Here is a 20,424-nt window from a genome sequence, read left to right on the forward strand (position 1 = left end):
TCCACAGGAAGGATCACCATCATCTGTAACTGCAGCCCCAGGGGCTCTGACAACTTCTCATCCCCACAGGCACCAGGTATATATGGTGTGCATACATATATACAGACAAGATATCCACACATAAAATAAATAAAAATTCATCTTTTAAAAAGAAGAGTAAAAGCGAGGACGCTATAAAATGGTGGGCAATGTGTGGGAGCATGCAGGTCTTCCCTGCAAGCCCATGTAAGGTAGTCCTTGTTGCTTTCCAGGACCTGTGGGAGGAGGAGGAGGAGAAAGAAAGAAAGTGTCTGCAAGAGAAGTTGAGAACAAAAGCCTAAAATTCTTGTCTGTATATAGGAGCACCAACTTGACGGGCTGAAAGCACTGCAGATGTGGGTAATCTGGGAAAGGGAATAAACTATGAGGTGTAGTTCGACTTCTTTGCACTTTCCTCCATGGATGTCAGACAATATTTTGACTCATAGCATCTGAGTCCAGAAGGAAGCGAAGCTGAGTATAAGTGGAGTGAGGTAATTTGAGATAACACTGAAACTAGGTGGGAATGCTCAACATCTGAAGCTGCATGGCCACCCTGCTTGTAGGTCAAGAGTTGTGTCCTTGGAGAAGCATGGGACATGACTTCTCACTGCCTACTCGAAACAGACTAACTCCCTTAGTGCCCCTGATCTTTTCCTGTCTTTCTTTTTTCTTTTTTCCTTTTTGGTTTTAAGGCATTTATTGTCATGGCAGGAAAAGGGAGCTAAGAGGATAGTAGAGGCAGAGAGAAAGGCAGAGAAAAAGGCAAAGATAAGGAGAGAGTAGAGAAGAAGAGGCCAGCATGGCCACATGGAGAGAGGCGGGAAGGGAATGCAGGGAGAGAGAGAGGGAGCAAGAGGGCAAGAGAGAGAGGCAAGAGCAAGAGAGTAAGAGAGTGATCTTGTCCTTTCTATAGTCTGTCTCTTCTCTGTGTTATGATAGGGACAGATAGCTCCCACAGGTAAGGCAAAATAGCTTGGAGCCTATTTCCTTCTACAGGCACTTCCTCTATTACATTTTATTTTTTCTCTCTCTACAAGAGAGCTTCTCCAGTGAGTTCTCTTGAGCTTCTAGCTCAAATTTCTCACACCAGCACTCCACTTTTCTTTTACAACCTACCCCAACCAGGCCTCTGCACCAGAAACTCCAACACTTGGCCTGTGTTACCAACATCAGCACACAGTATCTAGCCTAACACCTGATGTCTCAGCTATTGACACTTTGGCTGACTTCTGACTTCTGAACAGCTTATATTTAGCTAAGATTGGGAATCTGAGGGAATTTAGTCTGGATCAACACATATAATAACACCCTTATACCAGTCCCTAACAAACTTTGCATAAAAGTGCTGTGAACAGCAGGTCAAAATTGAGATCCTCTTGAAATCTAAGTCAGTGGTCCAAGGGGAAGTAAAACATCAATGATCATTCTCAGTGCCCTACTCACCATGAATACTCACGGTCATTGCTGAATACTCAATGGACAATAAACACTATTCTCATTATTTTGTATATACTGGCTACATTAAGTCTTATGGCAAGATTTCAGGTGAAGAGAAATAGTTATCATCATTATCTCATTTTCTAATTGGTAAGACTGACAAATCCAGTAATTATAGTGCTGGCTTAAGAATCTAGGCAGCTTTACTGCTAAGTTGACAATGCTAACTACTAAGGAGGAGTATGAGAAGATGTCCAGGTGACTGTGACACCACTAGGCCCACCCTTCATCATTTACCAAATGACAGTCTTGACCAGGGTGTCAATCATATGTTCTCAGACATAACCTTTTTAAATTAAAATTTTATTATCATAAAATTCCAGAAACACAGTGACTACATAAATAAGTACCATATTTGGGTACCTGTCTTGTGAGAAGAGTGAAAGGGTAATACTGTTATGTTATTCATACTTGGTTACATGAGCTAACTGGAAAAAAGATAAAACTGCAAAATGGTGCTTATGGTCTTTGCTTTCCCATGTGTTTATGATACAAATAAATACACAAAAGAACAACATACATTCTTCTCTAACTACAGGCAGTTTGGTCTCTTTCCCCTATGTTCTATATTCTATCCAACACCAAAATTTCTACATTGACTTAGCACAGCTCCCCAGTTTGGCTTCCCACAGCACTTTAGGAAGGTGTGTTCCTGCACCTGGAGGCAGGCGTCTATGTAGGGGAGCTCTTTAGGTGTTCCCTTGAGGCTAAGCTTTCAGAGAACACCTGGGTGGGAAGGTTTGTGGGTGAATCATCTAGCAGGGGAATCACCACTTTCCTCAGGATATGGTTACTGATCTCCACACTCTGGAATTACTGTATCCTCCAAGGGGGAAGCAGCAGAAGGTTGGCACTGCCCCATCATACGTTCAATAATGTTCTGTGGCTTTGCAATCCAGGATGCTCTATGCCTTTCTTCTGAGAAGAAAGTGTGATTGGCTGGCAAGAAGGTTTTCTCATGAAGCCCTGGCCCCAAAGCCTGGTGTCTCTTTTTATAGAAACTTTCCCTTCTCTGTCAGGTTCTAGTAAAAATCCAGACCCTTCATACTTTTTCCTCTCACATTGTCTCACCTAGAGTGGGAAATATGGGATTTCTTGGTCTTCAAACTTCTCAGTACTCATGTGAGCTCATGCATGCTTCTCAGAGGGGCAAATCCAGAAAGTGGGCCTATGATTCTTGCTAGGAAATATTTATAGTTTGTTCCAAAAGGTCCATTTCAGAGGCAGCCTGGTCTAAAATCCCGATGCAATACATGCTAAGAATAAGGCAAGAATAGTAGGAATGGTTGGGACAAAGATCTGTGCCAGAATTCTCAGCTCCCTGAATGAACAGTCACTCTTAACAGAAGAGCCAGTGTTGAGAAGCTCATAAGGACTGAGCCTCTTCGAAAAGTTAAATTTCAGCTCCTGTAATCAGAGAAGGAAGACTAGCCTTAAAAAGGCTTTTAGAATAAAAGTGCCAACCTAAAAGTGTCTGCCAAGGTGACTATTGCCTCAAAAAAAATGAGTGAACATTATTAGCCTACTAACCAGTTAGTTTTAGAGCTGTGAAAAAATGGCTTATTTTATTTTTATCAGTTGTATTCTTCTACGGTTATTTTGTTTGGAATAAATCTAGTTTCTGATGATTTCTCCAAATTCTACCTTCCTAATGGAGGTGTTATAGATTCAGATAAGGAAAGAGAAGTAGTATTATTGGGCAAAATGAATTTAGCACTTCAAAGGGAATAAGACCCACAAATGGGGTTCTTCACCCTAGAACTATGGCTGATTACTTAAAAACCTGCCTTAAAGGCTTGAGGGCAGAGTTTTGTGCATACAATTTTAGTTTATTTCTCTGGATATCAACAAGTTCAAAGGTGTTTAGGAGCCAGAATGAAAAAGGCAGTTATATTATATGTGCAGTGTGTGTGTGTGTGTGTGTGTGTGTGTGTGTGTGTGTGTGTTCATAGGTGTACACATGAGATATGAGGATGGAAATTTTTTCAGTTCTGAGAATAGAACCCATGGCTTCACATATGCTTGGTATGTGCTCTATAACCACCTGACTGTATTGCCACCCACCAAATAAATGACTGCTTGACATGACCCAACTCAAGCTGAACAATATCTCTCTTTTTTGTGACTTTCTACATAGGATCTCCAAAAGTGTTTTTTTTTTTTCTTTTTTACTTTAACCTGCAAATAAAAGTGATTCTCACAGAAACTACAGCTGCACCACAAAGTCCTATCCCTTCTCCCTCCAGAATCCATTAAAGACTCCTCTCTTCTCTTTACAGGAGATATTTGAGGGATGGCACACCGCGGCACATAGAGGAGCAAGGTATGCTGTGGCTGGCGTGGATAATTTGACTGAGGTTGACTTTGGGGTTTTGGAGCGCTGCAGCTTGAGTTTTCTTGATTGATACTGTCCAGTCCTGGCTGTTTTGTCTAACAGTGGTCCTTTTCAGGTCTCCCCAGGTACAAAACCTGCAGCAAGTCTTCCAGTTCTGTTCTGCACACCTGACTTGAGCACATCTGGCTGAGCTGAGCTTCTCCTTCAGTGAAGAGCTTCCACTGGTCTAAAAGGCAAACACAGAATGGTTAGGAGTGTGTAAGATCAAAGCTGAACAGGGGAAGGTCAGGGCCAGGTAGTGGGAGTAGGTGGGTAGGGGAGCAGGGGTGGGGGGGGCGGTATAGGGAACTTTCAGGATAGCATTTGAAATGTAAATAAAGAAAAAAAGATCAAAGCTGAACTACCTAGGAATACAACTAGTTCCTTTCATTCATTCCCACATCCTTGTAGCACTATCCAGACATTTTAAATATGAAAGGCAGGTGGTTTCATAAAAAAAAATTTACCCTTACACAAATATGTTTCTCAGATAGAGACAGAAAATAAGACATGGACTTTCCACTTTGATACATAGCATTTGATAGATATCCCCAAATGAGATGCAACTGTTCCCCCATGAGCAAATCCTAAGCACTATGTTTAGAAAGCTTTTATTAAAAGATTTGATTTTAAACAGTGTGTTTGTGGGGTGGGAGGTGATATGTTTATGTGAGTGCAGGTGCCCACAGGGTTCATTAGTATCAGACCCCTCCTGGAGCAGAAGTTGTGAACTACCCTGATGTGGCTACTGGGAACTGTACTTAAATCTTCTGGAAGAGCAGTTTACACTCTAAGTACTGAACTAGCTCCATCTCCCGTGTTTAGAAATTTTATAGTGTATTCAGCATTTATAAAATACAGTCTGCTAGCTTGCTCTATAGGTGGCTCACTTCACACCAAGTTTTAAAAAAAATGCCCGTGGACAGCAATATCTACTGAATTACTGGATCACAGCTTGTTTTTTTTTTTTTTTTGGCCCATTCTTTTCAGTGGCTTGGGTTACTTGATTATTTATCATTATTTTCCCCGGTTCCTCTCTTCCTTTGTCAAGAACTACTCATATTTATTTCCTTCTATATCTCCATGTCCTTATGCATCCTTGGCACCCTGAAATGCCATCCTATGGCTGCTTCTAGCATTCTATTCTCATACTGGCACAGTACGTTCCACTCTTAACTTGGCAGTATCACTTCTATTTGCCTGCTGATTCACAGCAGATCCTCGCTTTTCTTTTAATTTCTGTCTTCCTGGTGATGAAATCTGGGGAACGCTGAGCCCAAGGTAAGGAAATTCCTTTTCATCCTCAGTCAGTTTTGAACCTCCATGCTTCCCTACTCACATGAAGATATAACTGAGGCTTGATCGTCCTGCTTATTTCTCCCTTAAATTCTCTCTATTATTCATGCCTCAGTACGAAAGTAAAAGACAAAAAGAAGACAGCATTTACCAAAGCCTTATTATGTGAGGGGCTATGGAGGCACATTGTGTGAATGCATTGGGCTTGTTTCTGTGCCCCCAGGTGACTCTATTTATCATTTTACTACCACCTTCCTTTAGACTGTACAATGTTTGGGACACACAGTATCTACTTCCATTACCCAACTGCAATTCTAATTACTATGGGCACAGGGTATGTCTAAATCAGCTTTGATGTCCTCTGGAGGACAATCAATCCAGTGGCTTGCACACAACCCAAACTGAAGGGTGTTCAATGCTGGAATAGTCATTTTGAAAGTCATACCATTGCTCCCTGGCCCCTAGTCTCTGTCTCCTTTATTCCTTACTCCCTCATAGGAATTTCCTAACTCCTGCAGTCAAATTCTCAATTTAATTTCTATTGATCTTTCCAAAGACATACAGAAGACCTTTCTAGGTAGTTCTCAGGCATCCTGATCAACATACATTCCAAGCAGAGGCCCTTACTCACCAATACCTACTTATTCTTTAGCTTTTCATTGGTGAATGGCATTATTAGCTACCCAATCTATACAGTTATTAATACTGGAGCCATTCCAAAGTAATTCCCTCCTCCCTGTGACATAGATCCTGTTGACTTAGTTTTAGAAATCTCTCTCATGGTGATCCATCCTCCCTTGTCTCACAGACCATATAGTGTCAGAACTTCCTAATTCAGACTTTCACCAGCATGGTCACTAAACGGTGCACCCTCATGCCACACAGTTAGCCCCTCTTTCTAAAAGCCAGATGGAATTGCACCATTTACCTGCTTACTAACCTCCAGTGCTGTGCTGGTATAAAGCAAATCTAATGTCTTAGCATTGCAAACAAGTCTTCTTGTAGCATGGAATCACCAAGGCAAGTGCTTCTTAAATGTATCAAAGAGCCCAGAGCACCACGTTGATATCAGTGTCGCAACTCCCAATGTTACTTGCTTTGTGTGTGAACTTTTCACTGGCTTCTTCTAAGTCTTTGGACTACTTTATACCAATTCTTTTCATCTTCATTGCACCCTATGCGGCCTGGGTGATCATTCCTTACCCCCACCCACAGTTCTTGTTTGCTCCTGCCTGAATCTTCTCTTAGGCTGCACCTTCGCCTTGGACTGATTTCTTGACCTGTTGCCCAGTCACACCCTTTTCTTTGAAAAAGCACCTCCTCCCCGAAGCCTTCCTCGACTAAGCCCACCTGGCTCTAGTCTCATTGTTCTTTGCAGATTCCCCTGAGCACTTAGGAATTTAACTCCTCACAGCTCTTCTAATTCATACCGAAGGCCTGTTCCTGTTCTGTCTTGCCCATTAGAAATTCCCTGTGGATAGAAATCTGGTGCCTTTTATTCCATTAGAAGTGCTCCCCACCCATCCCCACCTCAGCGCCCTGCAGAATCTAGTCCCTAAGCTCCATCTAGTGTAGAAAGTGGGAGAGCTGCACGTCTGCCGGAATGCCTATATGCTTTCAAAGAAACATGAGCACCTAGTGGACGTCCTAAGAGTCAGAGAGCTTTGCTGTAACATAGAACTGATAGGGATTCTTTATCTCCGTCTCTGTCTCTCTTCCTCATCCCCAGAGAACATAGCCTTCCAGATACTAAGACTCCACAATTACACCTGAAATATTGTGAAGCTTCCTTCTACCCTCTTGGGTCTTGGTTTATCGGTTTGTAAAAGACATTTAAGAATCCTTGCCCTGAAATAGCTTGTATGCGGACTGTATCATAATTTGTATTCATCATGTCCAAGTTTTCCCAGTTTTCACTCAGACACCTTATTGGCTGCCTGGTCCTCCAAAAAAGAAACAGAACATTCCCTAATGTTGACACTGAGCATTCTTTGTGTTTCCTGAGAATACAGAGGTACTTCATGTGTGCCTATGCAACATTTAAAAGTTAGAGGTGGCTTCCAGCAAGGAGTAAAAGGAGGTTCCACTTACTTAAGGTGGTCCTAGTAACTAGCTTGAAGTGATGGAGCTCCCCAAACATCCTCTTGGAAATCTTCTCAATGTGGAAGTGCTGGAGAATGCCTAGGGCCAAGCACAAAGTAGAACAGGTGATGAAATATTTTCTATCTCTTTTTGGAAGCAAAGACCCTCTTTTCTGCCCAAGCTGAGCATATAATCTCATTACTGGGTCTTAGGAGTATTGAGCTAGGCTGTGTAATGCACTTAACCAGGAACTTGGACGGTTCAGAGATTTTAATTGACTCCATTTGTTTCCTTGGCTCACTGGCCTTTCTTTAGCTTCTCCTGGGACTGGAGATAAGGAAGGTAGTACTTTTGACCACGGGACTTCTGCCTATGAAAAGCATGAGCACTGGTTGGAGCTTCTGTAGCCAGAGGCAGCATGATAAGTTCTGCCTTTGGCCATAATTTGGGTTGACTAGTTCCTGCCAAACCACCAGGCTGCCCTCCTGGCTAAACAATAAAAAGCCAGTAGTAGAATCACAGGCACATTATTTGTGTAAATGCAGAAGCTACCCCAATTCCTAAATTCACACAGAAGAGCAAATTTTTCCTTTGGGAAATAGTCATAATTCCTGTAGGCGTCTCTTAACAAGCAAGCAAGCAAACAAACAAAACCTAAACAAATGGTGGTGGTGGGGGAAGTTCTTACTCATCTCCTTATAGTTTCCAGTTTGCCTAAATAGTTTCTATTAGAGACAGGCAAATAGCTGAAACCTGCCAAGTAGTTAAGAAGCAGCATGTCACCAGCTCACTTAAACTCAGTGGTCAACAGTGAATGAAGAAGACAAAGCCTGGGTTTTGCTGTGTCCAGAAAGCATAAACCTCCCTTCAGTCTGTGTAAAGGCTACTGATATGATCTACTGGCAAATTGTGAGCCATCTGTACTCTAGTGGGATGAAGTATATGTGACTGGGATCACTGCTTGAGAAATCATCAGGCCAGTTCTTAGTCCCAGGTGACTAGTAAACAAACACACTATGGAGTTAAAGATAGAAAATCAACATGCTTAGATATAAAGCCAAAATAAACATGGCTGAAAAGCGTATGTATATCCTATCATACTTTCTAATGGGTGGGGAGAAAAGGCAAGGCTCTTGGGAAAAGGAAAGAGAAAAGATGTAGTAAAAATTATAGCAGCATTTCTCAAAGTAGGATCCAATTACCACTTCAATCAGTATCCCAAGTTTCTGCCTTAATCACGAAATGTTTATAATGTATCCAAGGCCTATTACATTCTCATCTCTGGAGAAAGACTAGCTAGCAGCACCTTAGTACAGTTCTGTGCATGATGTTGAAGCATACACATGTTTGAACACTGGTTATTATTGTTGCTGTTTTGAGATAGGGGCTTACTTTGTAGTTCTGGCTGGCTTACACCTATGTAGAGCAGGCTGTCCTTGAATTCAAAGAGATCCACCTGTGTTTGCCTCCCAAGTAAAAAGGTTAAAGGTATGTGCCACTATACCTGGCTATTTGAATACTCTTGAGCCTTGGACAGGAGGTAGGTTCAACGGATAAAGGATATATCGTATTGACCAAGAGAAATCTTAAGTCTACCATTGGCTTTCTGAAAACCTTGACCAATCAAGATCAGCACGAGTCTTGTCTTTATAGTATGGTGGTGTGAACAGATAGATGTAGGAGCACATTGAGTATTAAAAAGAATATTGGTCGTTGTCGTGGTTGCTGTGAAGAGTCAGTAAGGCAACTGGATGTCATGACAGGATTGTTTTGAGTGAGATTATAATCTTTTCAGTGTGAGTGCATACCTCTGTGTGTGTGTGTGTGTGTGTGTGTGTGTGTGTAGGCACTTGTGCACCACACCACACACGTGAGGGTCAGAGGGCAATTTACTTGTGGGATTCAATTCCACCATGTGAGTTCCAGGGATGGAACTGCAATCATCAGGCTCGTCACCAAAACTTTACACAGTGAGTTCAAGATCATAATCTTTTTGAAAGTCGGAAGGATGTTTTAAATTTATCTTAATCCAGAGTGCATGGTGTAATTCCACTGACATAGCTTCACACTGGAAGAATGGGTTTTCCTGTTTCTTGAGATTTGTATTGGAAATTTAGGCTGCAGTTCATTAGTTTACAATGTTGGCCATAGATCAGAATCACTTTGAGGACTTACAGAAATATACTGATGGATGCACTTTCCTTTCTCAGACAACAAATTAATCTCTGGCAGTAGGGCTTAGGTATCGGATATAAAAATAGAACCAAGGCAAAACAAAACAACAAGTTGGTCCAATGATGATGCTATGCAGCCAGAAAGAGAAAAGCAGGGTGTGTTCTTCCTTATATGTGGCTTCCACCTTCTCATTTGTATATATGTGTATTTTTGTGAGAGTATGCATATGTGTTGATGATGGGAAGCTAGAAGAAAAAAACCGGCTTTAAGGGAGATATGTACAGAAGGCAACAGCAATTAATATGAAAGTAGAAGGGGGAATATCAGGCGTGAAGGAGTCTGTGGAAGCTAGTCAAGAAAACGGGATGGGTCAAACTAACTAACTAATTAGTGAACGGATCAACGAATGAACTATATATGAAAACCTGCTACTTTTTTTAACCTAATTACAAAATAAAAATGAAATTAGAAAAGACATATTGGTCCAAACTGAACCACATGCTTTTCCTTCTAGAAATTATAAAAATGAAAATGATAGAAGAATAAGTGACAAAAGATGTATAGGAGAGGATGTATCTATTATTGAAAAATTGAATGAAAACAAAAGGCTTTGTTACCAGAAGAAGAAAGAATCCCTCCTTCAGATTTTGGTGCTGTGAAAATGATAACCTTGGGAATCTTAAGAGTTAATAGTTAATCTTTAGCACAGGCTGTGTTAAATTTGAAAGCATAATATCTATGCTAGACACCTGCCAGTTTCTAAGAAACAGGTAATTTCTGACCCAAACATAGGAACATGTTGAAGAAAATTAGGGCAAGTCGTCCTTTTTCTGATACACTCAGAAACACAAATTCAATGTTGATTTGCTCACCCTTTCGAATAGTCCAAACGTGGACCTCTACTTGAGGTGGTCCCTCGGTCTCCAGTGCTACTTTTCTGGTTGTCTCTCCATCCTCCACGAACACAGACTCATACACAGGCATGGTTTCTTCTCCACAAAAGGAACCTTTGCTGTCAAAGTTTTGGCTTGGAGGTTCTTCTGGAACCAGGAAGCAAGTAGAGGTTTGGCATATATTTTTTTTTTAAAAAACTAGAAGTGAACTTCTGTATTTAGCCATCTCAGTGTTTATAATAGTTGACACTGATCAGGAGTAAACAATCAACAAGAACATTATTACAGAAACAAGGTTTCCAGATTTACCTCACTAACTCAGCTCCAGCTGATCCTTTAGCAGCCATTAAATCACCAAGACACATAAAACCTCTCATGAGTCCATGTGATGGCAGAATCCATGGCTGTGTAGGATACACCCAGAACCTGAGCTGGATCTCCCTACAACAGTCACTTAGAAGTGGATTTCAATGAAGAGGAATAGTATAGCTGGGTGTACATTTCTTAGGTACTTAAGAAAGAATTGAATTTTCCATACTAGAGTAGAATCCTGTTCTGTCCAGCCCCATGTTGCTAAAAGAGACCCAGGAAATGGGCTGAAAGGGCTTTGGTTAACTTCTCTGACATCATTTCTGTATACTTAGAAAATACTCATGACACTCACTTATGTGCATATACTTGCCCAACATATCCATCCAAATTGGCTTGACATTTCTGAATGCTCTTTGATTTGTTTGTAAGAGGAATGATAATACCGGATCAGCACCAGTGCCAAAATCTAGATGTCAGATTAGTCATGTGTATGCTATGCCAAAGGAACGGCTAGGAGATACACTAAAAAAAAAATGGTCAGATCCACCATCTGTGTGTGGATCATATTCTATGTATACTGAACTGTTGAACTTCAGCTCCTAGGAATAAAGAAAGACAACAGCCCCATAATACTTGGCCTTTCACATGACATTCCCCTTTGCCCAGGCCCCGTATCAAAAAATAAGTTTCCCCTGGTTGGTTATTGATGAGTTGTCCCTTTGCTAGGTGTGTATTAAAAGTGTATAATTCAAATAAAGAACAATGAAGAAAAAGCTTTACACATCATAAAAACTTTGAGACTCTACAGAAGCCATCTCTCAGAATAGCTGAACTGTCAGTGATGAAATCACTTAAGGGTTGAATGTTTGGGGGATCTGTAACTCATACTCACTGTTGACTAATAAGACATATTGGACTGGTCACTGTGATCAAATTGCTATTGTATGTCTCTTTTAGACCCGTTTAAGTTTCTTCTCTACCTCCTCCACTAACCATTTGGCACTGGGAGGACAAAACTATCATGATCTCTTGACAGTTCCAACTTGAATCGTTCATTTTGTGGATTATCCTTAGAATCAAGCTTCCTTTCTCCCCTTGTCTTTCTTTTTAGCCATTTGATTACTTGGCAGGCCAGTTCTTTTTTTTATGTTAGATAATTAAGGGCTGTGTGCTAAGTTTTCAAATGGGAAGAAGGGATGTCTAGGAATTCAATTGTCACCTTTACAAGGAGGGCTAAATGTTGGCTATGGATGTAACTGACACATGTAACCTAACCCATGATGTCACTAGAAGTCATATGCTTAGAGTTTTTCTGAGTATCCGAACGAGTCATTTAGAAGCACCAACCCCTCCTAAGATTTGGACTTACACAACTGAAGAAATCCACAAACAACAAAACCCCATTAATGACTCAGCCCTAGTTGAAACTGGAAGACCCTACAAGAGGCAGATTCTGTCCTTAGACAGATGTATTTGATAACATCTTGCACTTTTCCCACTTGTCATCTCAAGACACCTCACCTCCATGCTCGTCTACTCTCATCTCCTTTTCAGCGAACCGTGCCACAATTGAAGTCATTGCTGGCCATGTCCATTCCCCATGAGAACACTATACTGCGCCATCTAGAACTAAGAAACTTAGATACCATTATTTTGGGAGGTGGTGATGACAGATAAAGATGTGTTATCTCAGCTCAGGAAAGGTTTTATGATCAAATCCCCAAAGAAGTGTGTAAGGAATTCCAGGTATCAGGGCAGCAGGACCAAGGAAGTTGAGTTGGGAAACCTGTAGTCAATCCAGGAAGTGAGCACTGACATAAAAGGGAAGGCTGGCCTCTAGCAGAGCTATAGAAGAGAGGCAGAACTTCCATGCTTTACCTTGCTTGGCTTGTGTTTGTTGCTGACGGAGCCTGCTATCATTTGTTAGGATGAGACTTTAGGCTTGGTCACCGGTGACTTTCTTCCCTACCAAAACAATATTCTTTTTCTTTCACTGCTTTGTCCATTTTCCTCTAGATCATGAACCATTATTTTAAGAGGCCACTGATGGTGTGATATTCCTGTTTGTGGACACTTGCATGGCATCCATGAACATCACATTTTCAGAGAAGCCTTCCTTGACCACTGTCTTGAAAATGTTTTTTATTTTTTTCACTAGTCACCATTTCCTGATCTTGTGCCATTTTCCTGCACAGTCCTTATCACCTACTAAAATTAATGTTCTTGATTTGGTTTCACTGTGTTTCTTCTCCACGACAATGCAAGAACCAGGCTGTAGCCTTTGCCTGTCTTGTTTACCCCTCAGTCTTCAGTGTTTGTGTTTCCATGCAGTAGGTACTAAACATGTGTCTTTTAGGGTGATCATAAGACAAACTCCTTAATGCTTTGCAGGTGCTGAATTTCTATATAGGTTCCTGGCCATGCAGACAGAGACTCTCAGGCAATATGACCCCTAGGAGTGGTTTAAAGTGCACAAACCCAGGTCTGGTTCCGAGAGAGAAAAGTACATAGAATGAGATTGGAACTCGCTCATTCCATGACGCCAGGTGGATATGTTATCTCAACATATGTGATTGGGATGGAAAACAGTCAAAATAGCTCATCGGGGGAAACAAAATTCAGTCAGTCAGATTGTATAATATATTAACAATTGGGATTCTGGAAGGTGGTTTTTAAAACAACAACTTTTATTATGTTTTCAAGTGATGAAAGTAATACATGTTTACTATTGAAAAATTTAAAAATACAAGTGAAAGAAGAAGATAGGAATACTTAATAAGTCAGTTATCCAAAGACGGTCTCTGTAAACATTCTGTCATAGTCCCTTCCAGGCTTTGAAAAAATCTAAACACAGACAAACTCTTTCTTAAACACAAAAATTAAGTATGATACACATATTTTTTTGTAGCTTGCTTTTTAACTTAGTATTTCCACCTCAGCAGTCTTGGTCTTCAATGACTTTAATGTCTGCATAATTTTCCACAGTGCACTTATACCATAATTTAGCCATTCCCTTATGAGTGAATTTTCTGACCATTGTTAAGTTTCCACTATTATAAGTAGCACTGCAACAAGAAATCCTGGTTTTTAGACCTTTATGTGTCTCCATTTACTTTCTCAGAGGTGGAGTTGCTTATCTGGATGCTTTAAAAACACAGCCAACCTGAGAGGGAAATTATTTTTTAAACTAATGCATGCTCAGTTCCAATTTTCTCCATTTACTTCAAATACTCATATGAACATAATCCCAAGTACGGTATGAAATGAGATTTTTGTCTAAAAATAAAAGAATCAAATTGGAATACCTTATCTTCAGTATGGAGGTAATTATTGATTTTTTTTTTTACCATAGATTATCCTTTAAATGTAAATGTTAGCTCTTTGACCCAAGAGATTGGGGATTTCAACTGACATAAAGATTTATGGACTAAATGAGATCACAGACTTTGAAGTGTCAATAAGTCACCATGTTTGGGTGGCCCTGATATCTATATCATTCCTAGAATATGCTCCCTGCCTACCCCTAATAAGCGTGCTTCCACCTGAATTTTAGTATGCGGATTTCTCTACTATTGGTTAGCTCTTATCCTTTATATATCCACATCCCATCCCTGTGACTTTCATCATGGGAGATGAAGACCATTAGAGTTATCTTAAATCTTTACTTCCCAAACTTTAATAGACTTCAAGTAGAATTACTTGACGATCCTAACTGCTGATGTAGATGCGGAGCAGGTGGAGGCCTGAGCGTCAGCTTTTATCTCCCCTGTGCTGCTCGTCCACAAACCACATTTTTAAGGACAAGACCATGAACCACTTCAAGTAGACAGCAATTGTTCTCAAACTTTTCTGCACATCAAAGGAGCCCGAGGCACTAAAAAAAGGGGGTCCAAGCCCATGCCACAATTCAAATCAATCTCTGGAGATGAGGCACAGGGACTATTAGAACCTCCCTGGGGATTCCAATGTACAGACAATCTCAGGAATCATTGGCTCACATGAAGATACTCATGTATTTACACTGAATGCATGCTTGACTGCAAGGCAGGAGTGATTGCTTAATGGAAGAGATTTTAAACACCTCCATTTTAAAAAGTGTTTGTTTTTCATTTGTATTCCCATAAATTCTAAGAAATGATAAATTCATGTGCCTAGGGTTGGCTGATTTACTGATAGTGGAATTCTGGGATTGGGGGTGGTGGTGGTGATAGCTGTAGGAAGTCACCTGCTTTAAAGATCTCATTTGGAAGAAAAAGAAATGGAGACTCATAAAGGTGAAGGTGCTTGTTCCAGATCCCATGGGAAAGCTGTAGCAAGCCGAAGTTACAATGCTAATATTAGAGAGGGTAAAGTTTTTATGTAGCTCATGTCTTAAAAACGACCATTTTAATAATTTGTGTTTAGAATAGATCAACAACAATTTCAAGTAGAAAAGACAATGGGCTGGAAGTGACCTGGGTTTGACATCTTGATTGTCTTATCAGTTAGTTTCATGACTCTGGGAAAGTCAGTTTATATATTTTACTGTTCTTGTCATTAATGAAGAAAAAATATAGGATTTTAGTGTTGAAAGGTGGTGAAGGGGAGATAGAGGTTAGATAGTAGATACTAAAATACCATTAGAATGAATGGTTTCTTTAGCACAGTGGAGTTACCATATCAAAAACCCAATTGATGATAAATTTTAAAATGACTAGAAAAGTCTAAGGATAAATATCAGAGTAGAGAGAATGATAATTACCCTGATTTGATAATTATACCTTGTATATTTGTCTTGAATTAACATACTGTACCCCATATACAATATCTCAGAATTTTTAAAAAGAAATTGCAAATTAAAATATAAATATGGAGTACAGTAATAAACTTTAAAATTTTTCACATGGGGTGGATTTGATGCATTTGCATTTGGATCAGAACCTAATTTCTCTCTACTGTAACTCATTTATATCTCATCTGAAAAGAGTACTGGATTATGTCTTGAAGTGAGTTAGTGATTTAAACCATAAAAGGTGTAACTTTTCCTAAAACAGTAATAATGTAAACTCTCTAATTTAGAAAAGCAAGAACAAGTTAAGCAATTTGGCATGTGTTTGATGTTGTAGACAAAAGAAACTCTGAGAAGTTAATTTCTTCAAAGCAACCATCAGTGTTTCAGAAGAGGAAAGGATAAAGTTCATTCTTGCTAGAACTGTTATTGTTAGAACTATAAGACAGGTCATTTATAGTTTTGATGCACAAAGAAAACTGAATAGGACTATGTGCGAATCTCATTCAACCAAAGGCAGGGCCTCCAGCCAATGCACCTTTTGCCTTTTTACCTGGGCACACCTTGCAGCACTTTCCATCTATTTTTTGAGGATACTTGCAGGGGTATCGATTGGGGCAGTGGATTTTCTTACATTCTTGCTTGGTGACATTACAAGTGCATAGTACACATTCCACAATGCCAAATGCTCGTAGATTTGGGTGCCAGGACTCTCCATGAGAGTAGGTCTTTCCATTGGAAACACACACTGGAAAAAAAACACAGGAGTAGAGAGAGTGAAGATAAATTACAAGGTTTAAAACCCTACTCATGAATTCTATAAAATATCATACATCCTTTGTTTTGAGCAAGAAGATGTATTTACAGAGCTAGTCTCCTACCACAGCACCGTCTGAGTGATAAGCTACATTCAATAGTTTTCCACGTGCATTTGCAGCAGCCTCTGGATGCTTACAAATAGTTTGAAAAATAGTGGGCAAACTGCAAATAGGGTTTTCAATGGGGTAGGTGGTGAATGAATACATTAAAATGGAGTTCTATTTGTCTTGAACATCTGATAAAGAATCTCAAATAGAATGTAGTATTTTTAATATCTTGAGTGCCACAGAAAATGTGTGTGGTCTAAGCAGTTGTGCTTCTGGTTATTTCCCAAAGAGATTTGCTATCTAGGAGGGCTAGATGCAAAAACTGCTTCTTTCCAAAGGGTCAATTTCATATAAATTCCAAATCAAATCCATTCAGAATATTAAATATTATGAAGACCTAACCTACCCATATAGCTGGATGGGCATGGGATTTAATGTTGCCAAACTATGTTTGGATACAGGAAGAGGGATGCTAAGACAAGAGAGGAAAAGGACACACATGTGCTAGGTAACTTGTGAGGTGGTGGCACTTATGTCTTTAATCTTTTTCCAAGTTTTCAAGACATTTTTTCCTAGTTTCCCATTGGTAGCTATTGTAGAAATGTGGCTAAAGCAAGTAAGTACTTGCCTTACAGACAACTCAGGCAGTTGTTGAAGGGAAAAATAGTTATTAACTCAACGTTTTCTGAAATACCTTAAAAGAGCATGCATCTGGGCTACAGGGAGAGGGAACATATTTAGAAAAAGGGACAAAGAACATCTTTGCATATATGTCAGCTTTATGGAGCTAGGTTCCAGGAAAATAAATGGACAGGCAGTGATGTGAATGGAGATGTCCGAGACTGAATCTTCTCCATCTCTAAAAGGCTGAGACTGTGTATATGGCAAGCAGTAATTGGGGTTGGGCGTGTCTTTTATTATTTCCATCATCTAATCACACCCAAGGAGACCTGTCGGCATCTTGGTCAACGTTATCTCTAGGGTAGGGTGGATTGCTTTGGGCAGGGCTGAGGGAAGACATATTCCCAGTTGGGGCGTTTCTAGGAACTGACTGATTTGGCTGCAACAGACTCAGGATGAATCATTGGGCTATTTCTTTCTCATCAAGTCCACTGGGTCACATTAAAGAATATGAATGATGTTGACTGTCTTTTATTGTACTTTGCAAGAACTGCCTGAGTACTGGGCCCTCTAACAGGTCAATCTGTGTAAAGATTTCCAAGAACCTAACCTGGAGAAGATCCCAGTGCACAGTGATTCTCCGTAGATACTAAAGAGTGAGGCTCAGGGCTATGAACAGAATCACAGATATCAGACAGGATGTATTGTTCTTTTTCCCACCCTTATCTCTTCTCTCTCCTCCTGACACAGTAGCATGGTTTTCTAGAACATTTTGAACAAGTGGGTACAGACTTGGCTTCAAGAACATTTTGGCAGGATTCAAGTTTCAAATGGAGGAGGCTTGTTGCCTTTTCTTTTGTGATTTTTAACAATGATCTAAGAGTATGCACCTCAGTTATTATGGAGAGAGCTCAGGTGAAGTGTGATCCATTCTCAGGAAACACAGGGCAGGCAGCACTATTTAGAGTTCTATAGCTAAGTGTTGTCTTCCTTCTAAACCTCTGGACTATGGGAACACTCCAGACTGAGCAGAATCCCACACTCTGCAGTGGAATAAAATGTAGCCTTAGAAGGGAAGGCAGCCTCCTCCCACCGACAATATTCCAGAAGATGATTTTGAATCATCCAGCTGGGGTTTGGGCGTTAAGGTGAAGACAAGAGATTCTTCAGTGAACTCTAACAGAAAGGTCACAAGAGAAGGGCTGTATCCAAATAAATGTGTCAGATAAAGAAATTGGAAGCAGCCAGGGCTTTTGTAGGACACCAAGGCTGTCAGGGGGATGAGCTTCTACTGTGAAAAATGAAGCGTTCTTAGGGAAATTTTGTTAGATGAGGCTTTCAAAGTCTATTTTTGTCCTCGATCAGTTTTTAAGGTTTGCAATGCTTCCAGAGCAAAGGGAATCTACTGGGGGTAGTTGAGGATTGAAAACTCCAACTGTATCTTTGCCTAACTCTTCTTCCTTCCATAACGCTGTATCAGAAAGCCTCACAAATTAAAAGCCATACATTTTAAGTCAAAAACAGGTCAATAATGCATATTTCTAGTGATTTTAATAACTGTTGTTTTATTAAGTTGCATTTGGAGTTTTCTCTTTAGCGGGTAGATTTAAAAAGTGATGTTTTTATGTATAATCTGAAATTTACATCTAACTAGTAACAGATGTGATGAACTGGTTTTGGCTTGACCAGCTCCGTTGGGCTTCGTCCTAGGACCTCTTTGTAATGGATTGTTTTTCATTCATTTGGTTTAATAATTTACTTTTATCTTGTTCAAGGAATTGCCTTTTGATTTATTTTTCTCTCTAAAGAAAATAAAACATGCTTGTGGTTATGTAAAAAGGAACCAGTCGAGCTCTGGTTCCAAAAAAACTGATTGACAGGATACCTAACAAACTCAGAATCAGTCAATATTATGCCATTCTCTTTCTTCCACCTCCACAATTGGACTTGGGGTATTTGAGGCCAGAGGGGAGAAAAATGGACCAATGAACATATGTGGATGCATATGCAACCATTCTCATGGCTGAGTGTACTACAGTCTTAACCTGCCCAGTGGTCCCAGTGCTCAGATAGGTGGTTTCTGGACATCTCACTGACTCACTCTATTGAAAGCATGATCCTCATTAGCAAAATCTCTAAGATTGGATCCAAGAATATCTAACAAGAGTCCCGGGAGAAAGGCTTAACACTTAACTATTGAGAAGAGTTTCAGAAGTGTTGAGCACTGAGTACCTTTGAATGTTGGGTGTCCTGCTTATTAAAAAAAAAATGTGGATTTTTTCCCCCCAAATAACCTCCAACTCCCAGAGGCAATGGTTACAGTGTTAGAGACTGCCTCATAAGCAAAAAAAAGGTACCTGTGTACACACTACTCTGGGTGCATCTGGGAAAATTCCTATAAGTTACCTCCAGTCACTTGTTCATATCCACTTTGCAGACTTCATATTAAGTGATCCACATGTAAGTATATAGTTTTGCTTTTTAAATGGGAAAACGTGCTCTGTCCCATAAATGTTCTGTCATTCTCTAAATATCAAGAATGCTGAGGAGGTTACCTTTACCTTGTCCATGTTTGTGCTTGTTATTGATGACAATCTGCACGATGGTCCCTGATGCTTGCTGGGAATCTATAACAGCTCCCCAATGACTTCTGCTCCCAGGAAAGCGGGGAAGACCTCCAGCTTGTCGGCTTGGTGGAGGATCGTAGGGAGAACGGAGGTACGAGTGTCTCTATAAATGACAAGAAAAACTGTTCAAAGCAGATATCAACAATGAGATGGCAGGTATTGGGTTCTGTATGGCAGGAATAATTCAATGGCTTTGATTTTTAGTGATGAACTCAGATCTTAATGGTATGTCTTCCTAATCCAAGAAGGGTACGGATGCTACTGTGTGAAAGCAGCACTGACAGTTTGCTGAGGTTTTCCTCTCTCCTTGGAGATGGCACAGAGAAACTCCTGGGGAAGAAAACAGCCCCAAAGGCTTACATGCCTTCTTGCTAAGAGACTCATGTTTCCCAGTTTAAGAGTTAGTCTGCAACACAGGGCAGAAGGTAACAGGTCACAGGAAAAAGTCCAAAGTGGTGTCTAAATTATGAGGAGAGATGCTTGTTGGGGAGGGTTCGTGACCGGGGCCATGAACAGTGGGTAGACTTATTTTTTTTTAAACAGGCAGAAGTTTCCAAATTGAGAAGGTGTAGCAAAGAACATAGAGTCCTTAAAAGGGAACAATTGAAGGATAACATTCCAAAAGGGGGATGGAGCCAGATCATGGAGGTCTTTAAATGGCAAGCTAAGGGGTAAGTGCTTTATTTGGTAAATGATAGAGGTGGGATTTTTTTTTTTCTTAAGTCGAGAAATGACTTAACCAAAAGTTTGTGTAAAAGCACTAAACTGAAGAAGAGGAAAAGCTGGGAGTCAAATAGGGTCTCAGCAACATATCTTGAGAGTGGAAAGGCAGGCAATGTGATAGAGCACTTCACTAATACAGAAAAGTTGTAGGATACAAGTTATGCAGAGT

General features: G+C 40.2%; 1 protein-coding gene across 4 annotated transcripts in view; it reads right to left on the minus strand.

Annotated features, from left to right (window-relative positions):
* Positions 1 to 3,239: 3,239 nt before the first annotated feature.
* Chrdl1 (chordin like 1) overlaps positions 3,240 to 20,424 on the minus strand; it is a 106,814-nt gene continuing 89,629 nt past the window's right edge. The window contains exons 7-11 of one of the 4 annotated variants that reach the window (XM_021187904.2): positions 19,467 to 19,635; positions 15,972 to 16,166; positions 10,318 to 10,485; positions 7,280 to 7,369; positions 3,240 to 4,079 (exon numbers count right to left, since the gene is read on the minus strand). In XM_021187904.2, the coding sequence (XP_021043563.1) occupies positions 3,949 to 4,079; positions 7,280 to 7,369; positions 10,318 to 10,485; positions 15,972 to 16,166; positions 19,467 to 19,635 (753 nt within the window). In that variant the 3' untranslated portion in view covers positions 3,240 to 3,948. Of the gene's footprint in view, positions 4,080 to 7,279; positions 7,370 to 10,317; positions 10,486 to 13,306; positions 16,167 to 19,460; positions 19,636 to 20,424 lie in introns of those variants that run through there. The other 3 variants (XM_029534514.1, XM_029534513.1, XM_021187908.1) reach the window with 3 other exon arrangements.

The sequence above is a fragment of the Mus pahari genome, chromosome X, assembly GCF_900095145.1.
Source record: "Mus pahari chromosome X, PAHARI_EIJ_v1.1, whole genome shotgun sequence".
Lineage (NCBI taxonomy): Eukaryota > Metazoa > Chordata > Mammalia > Rodentia > Muridae > Mus > Mus pahari.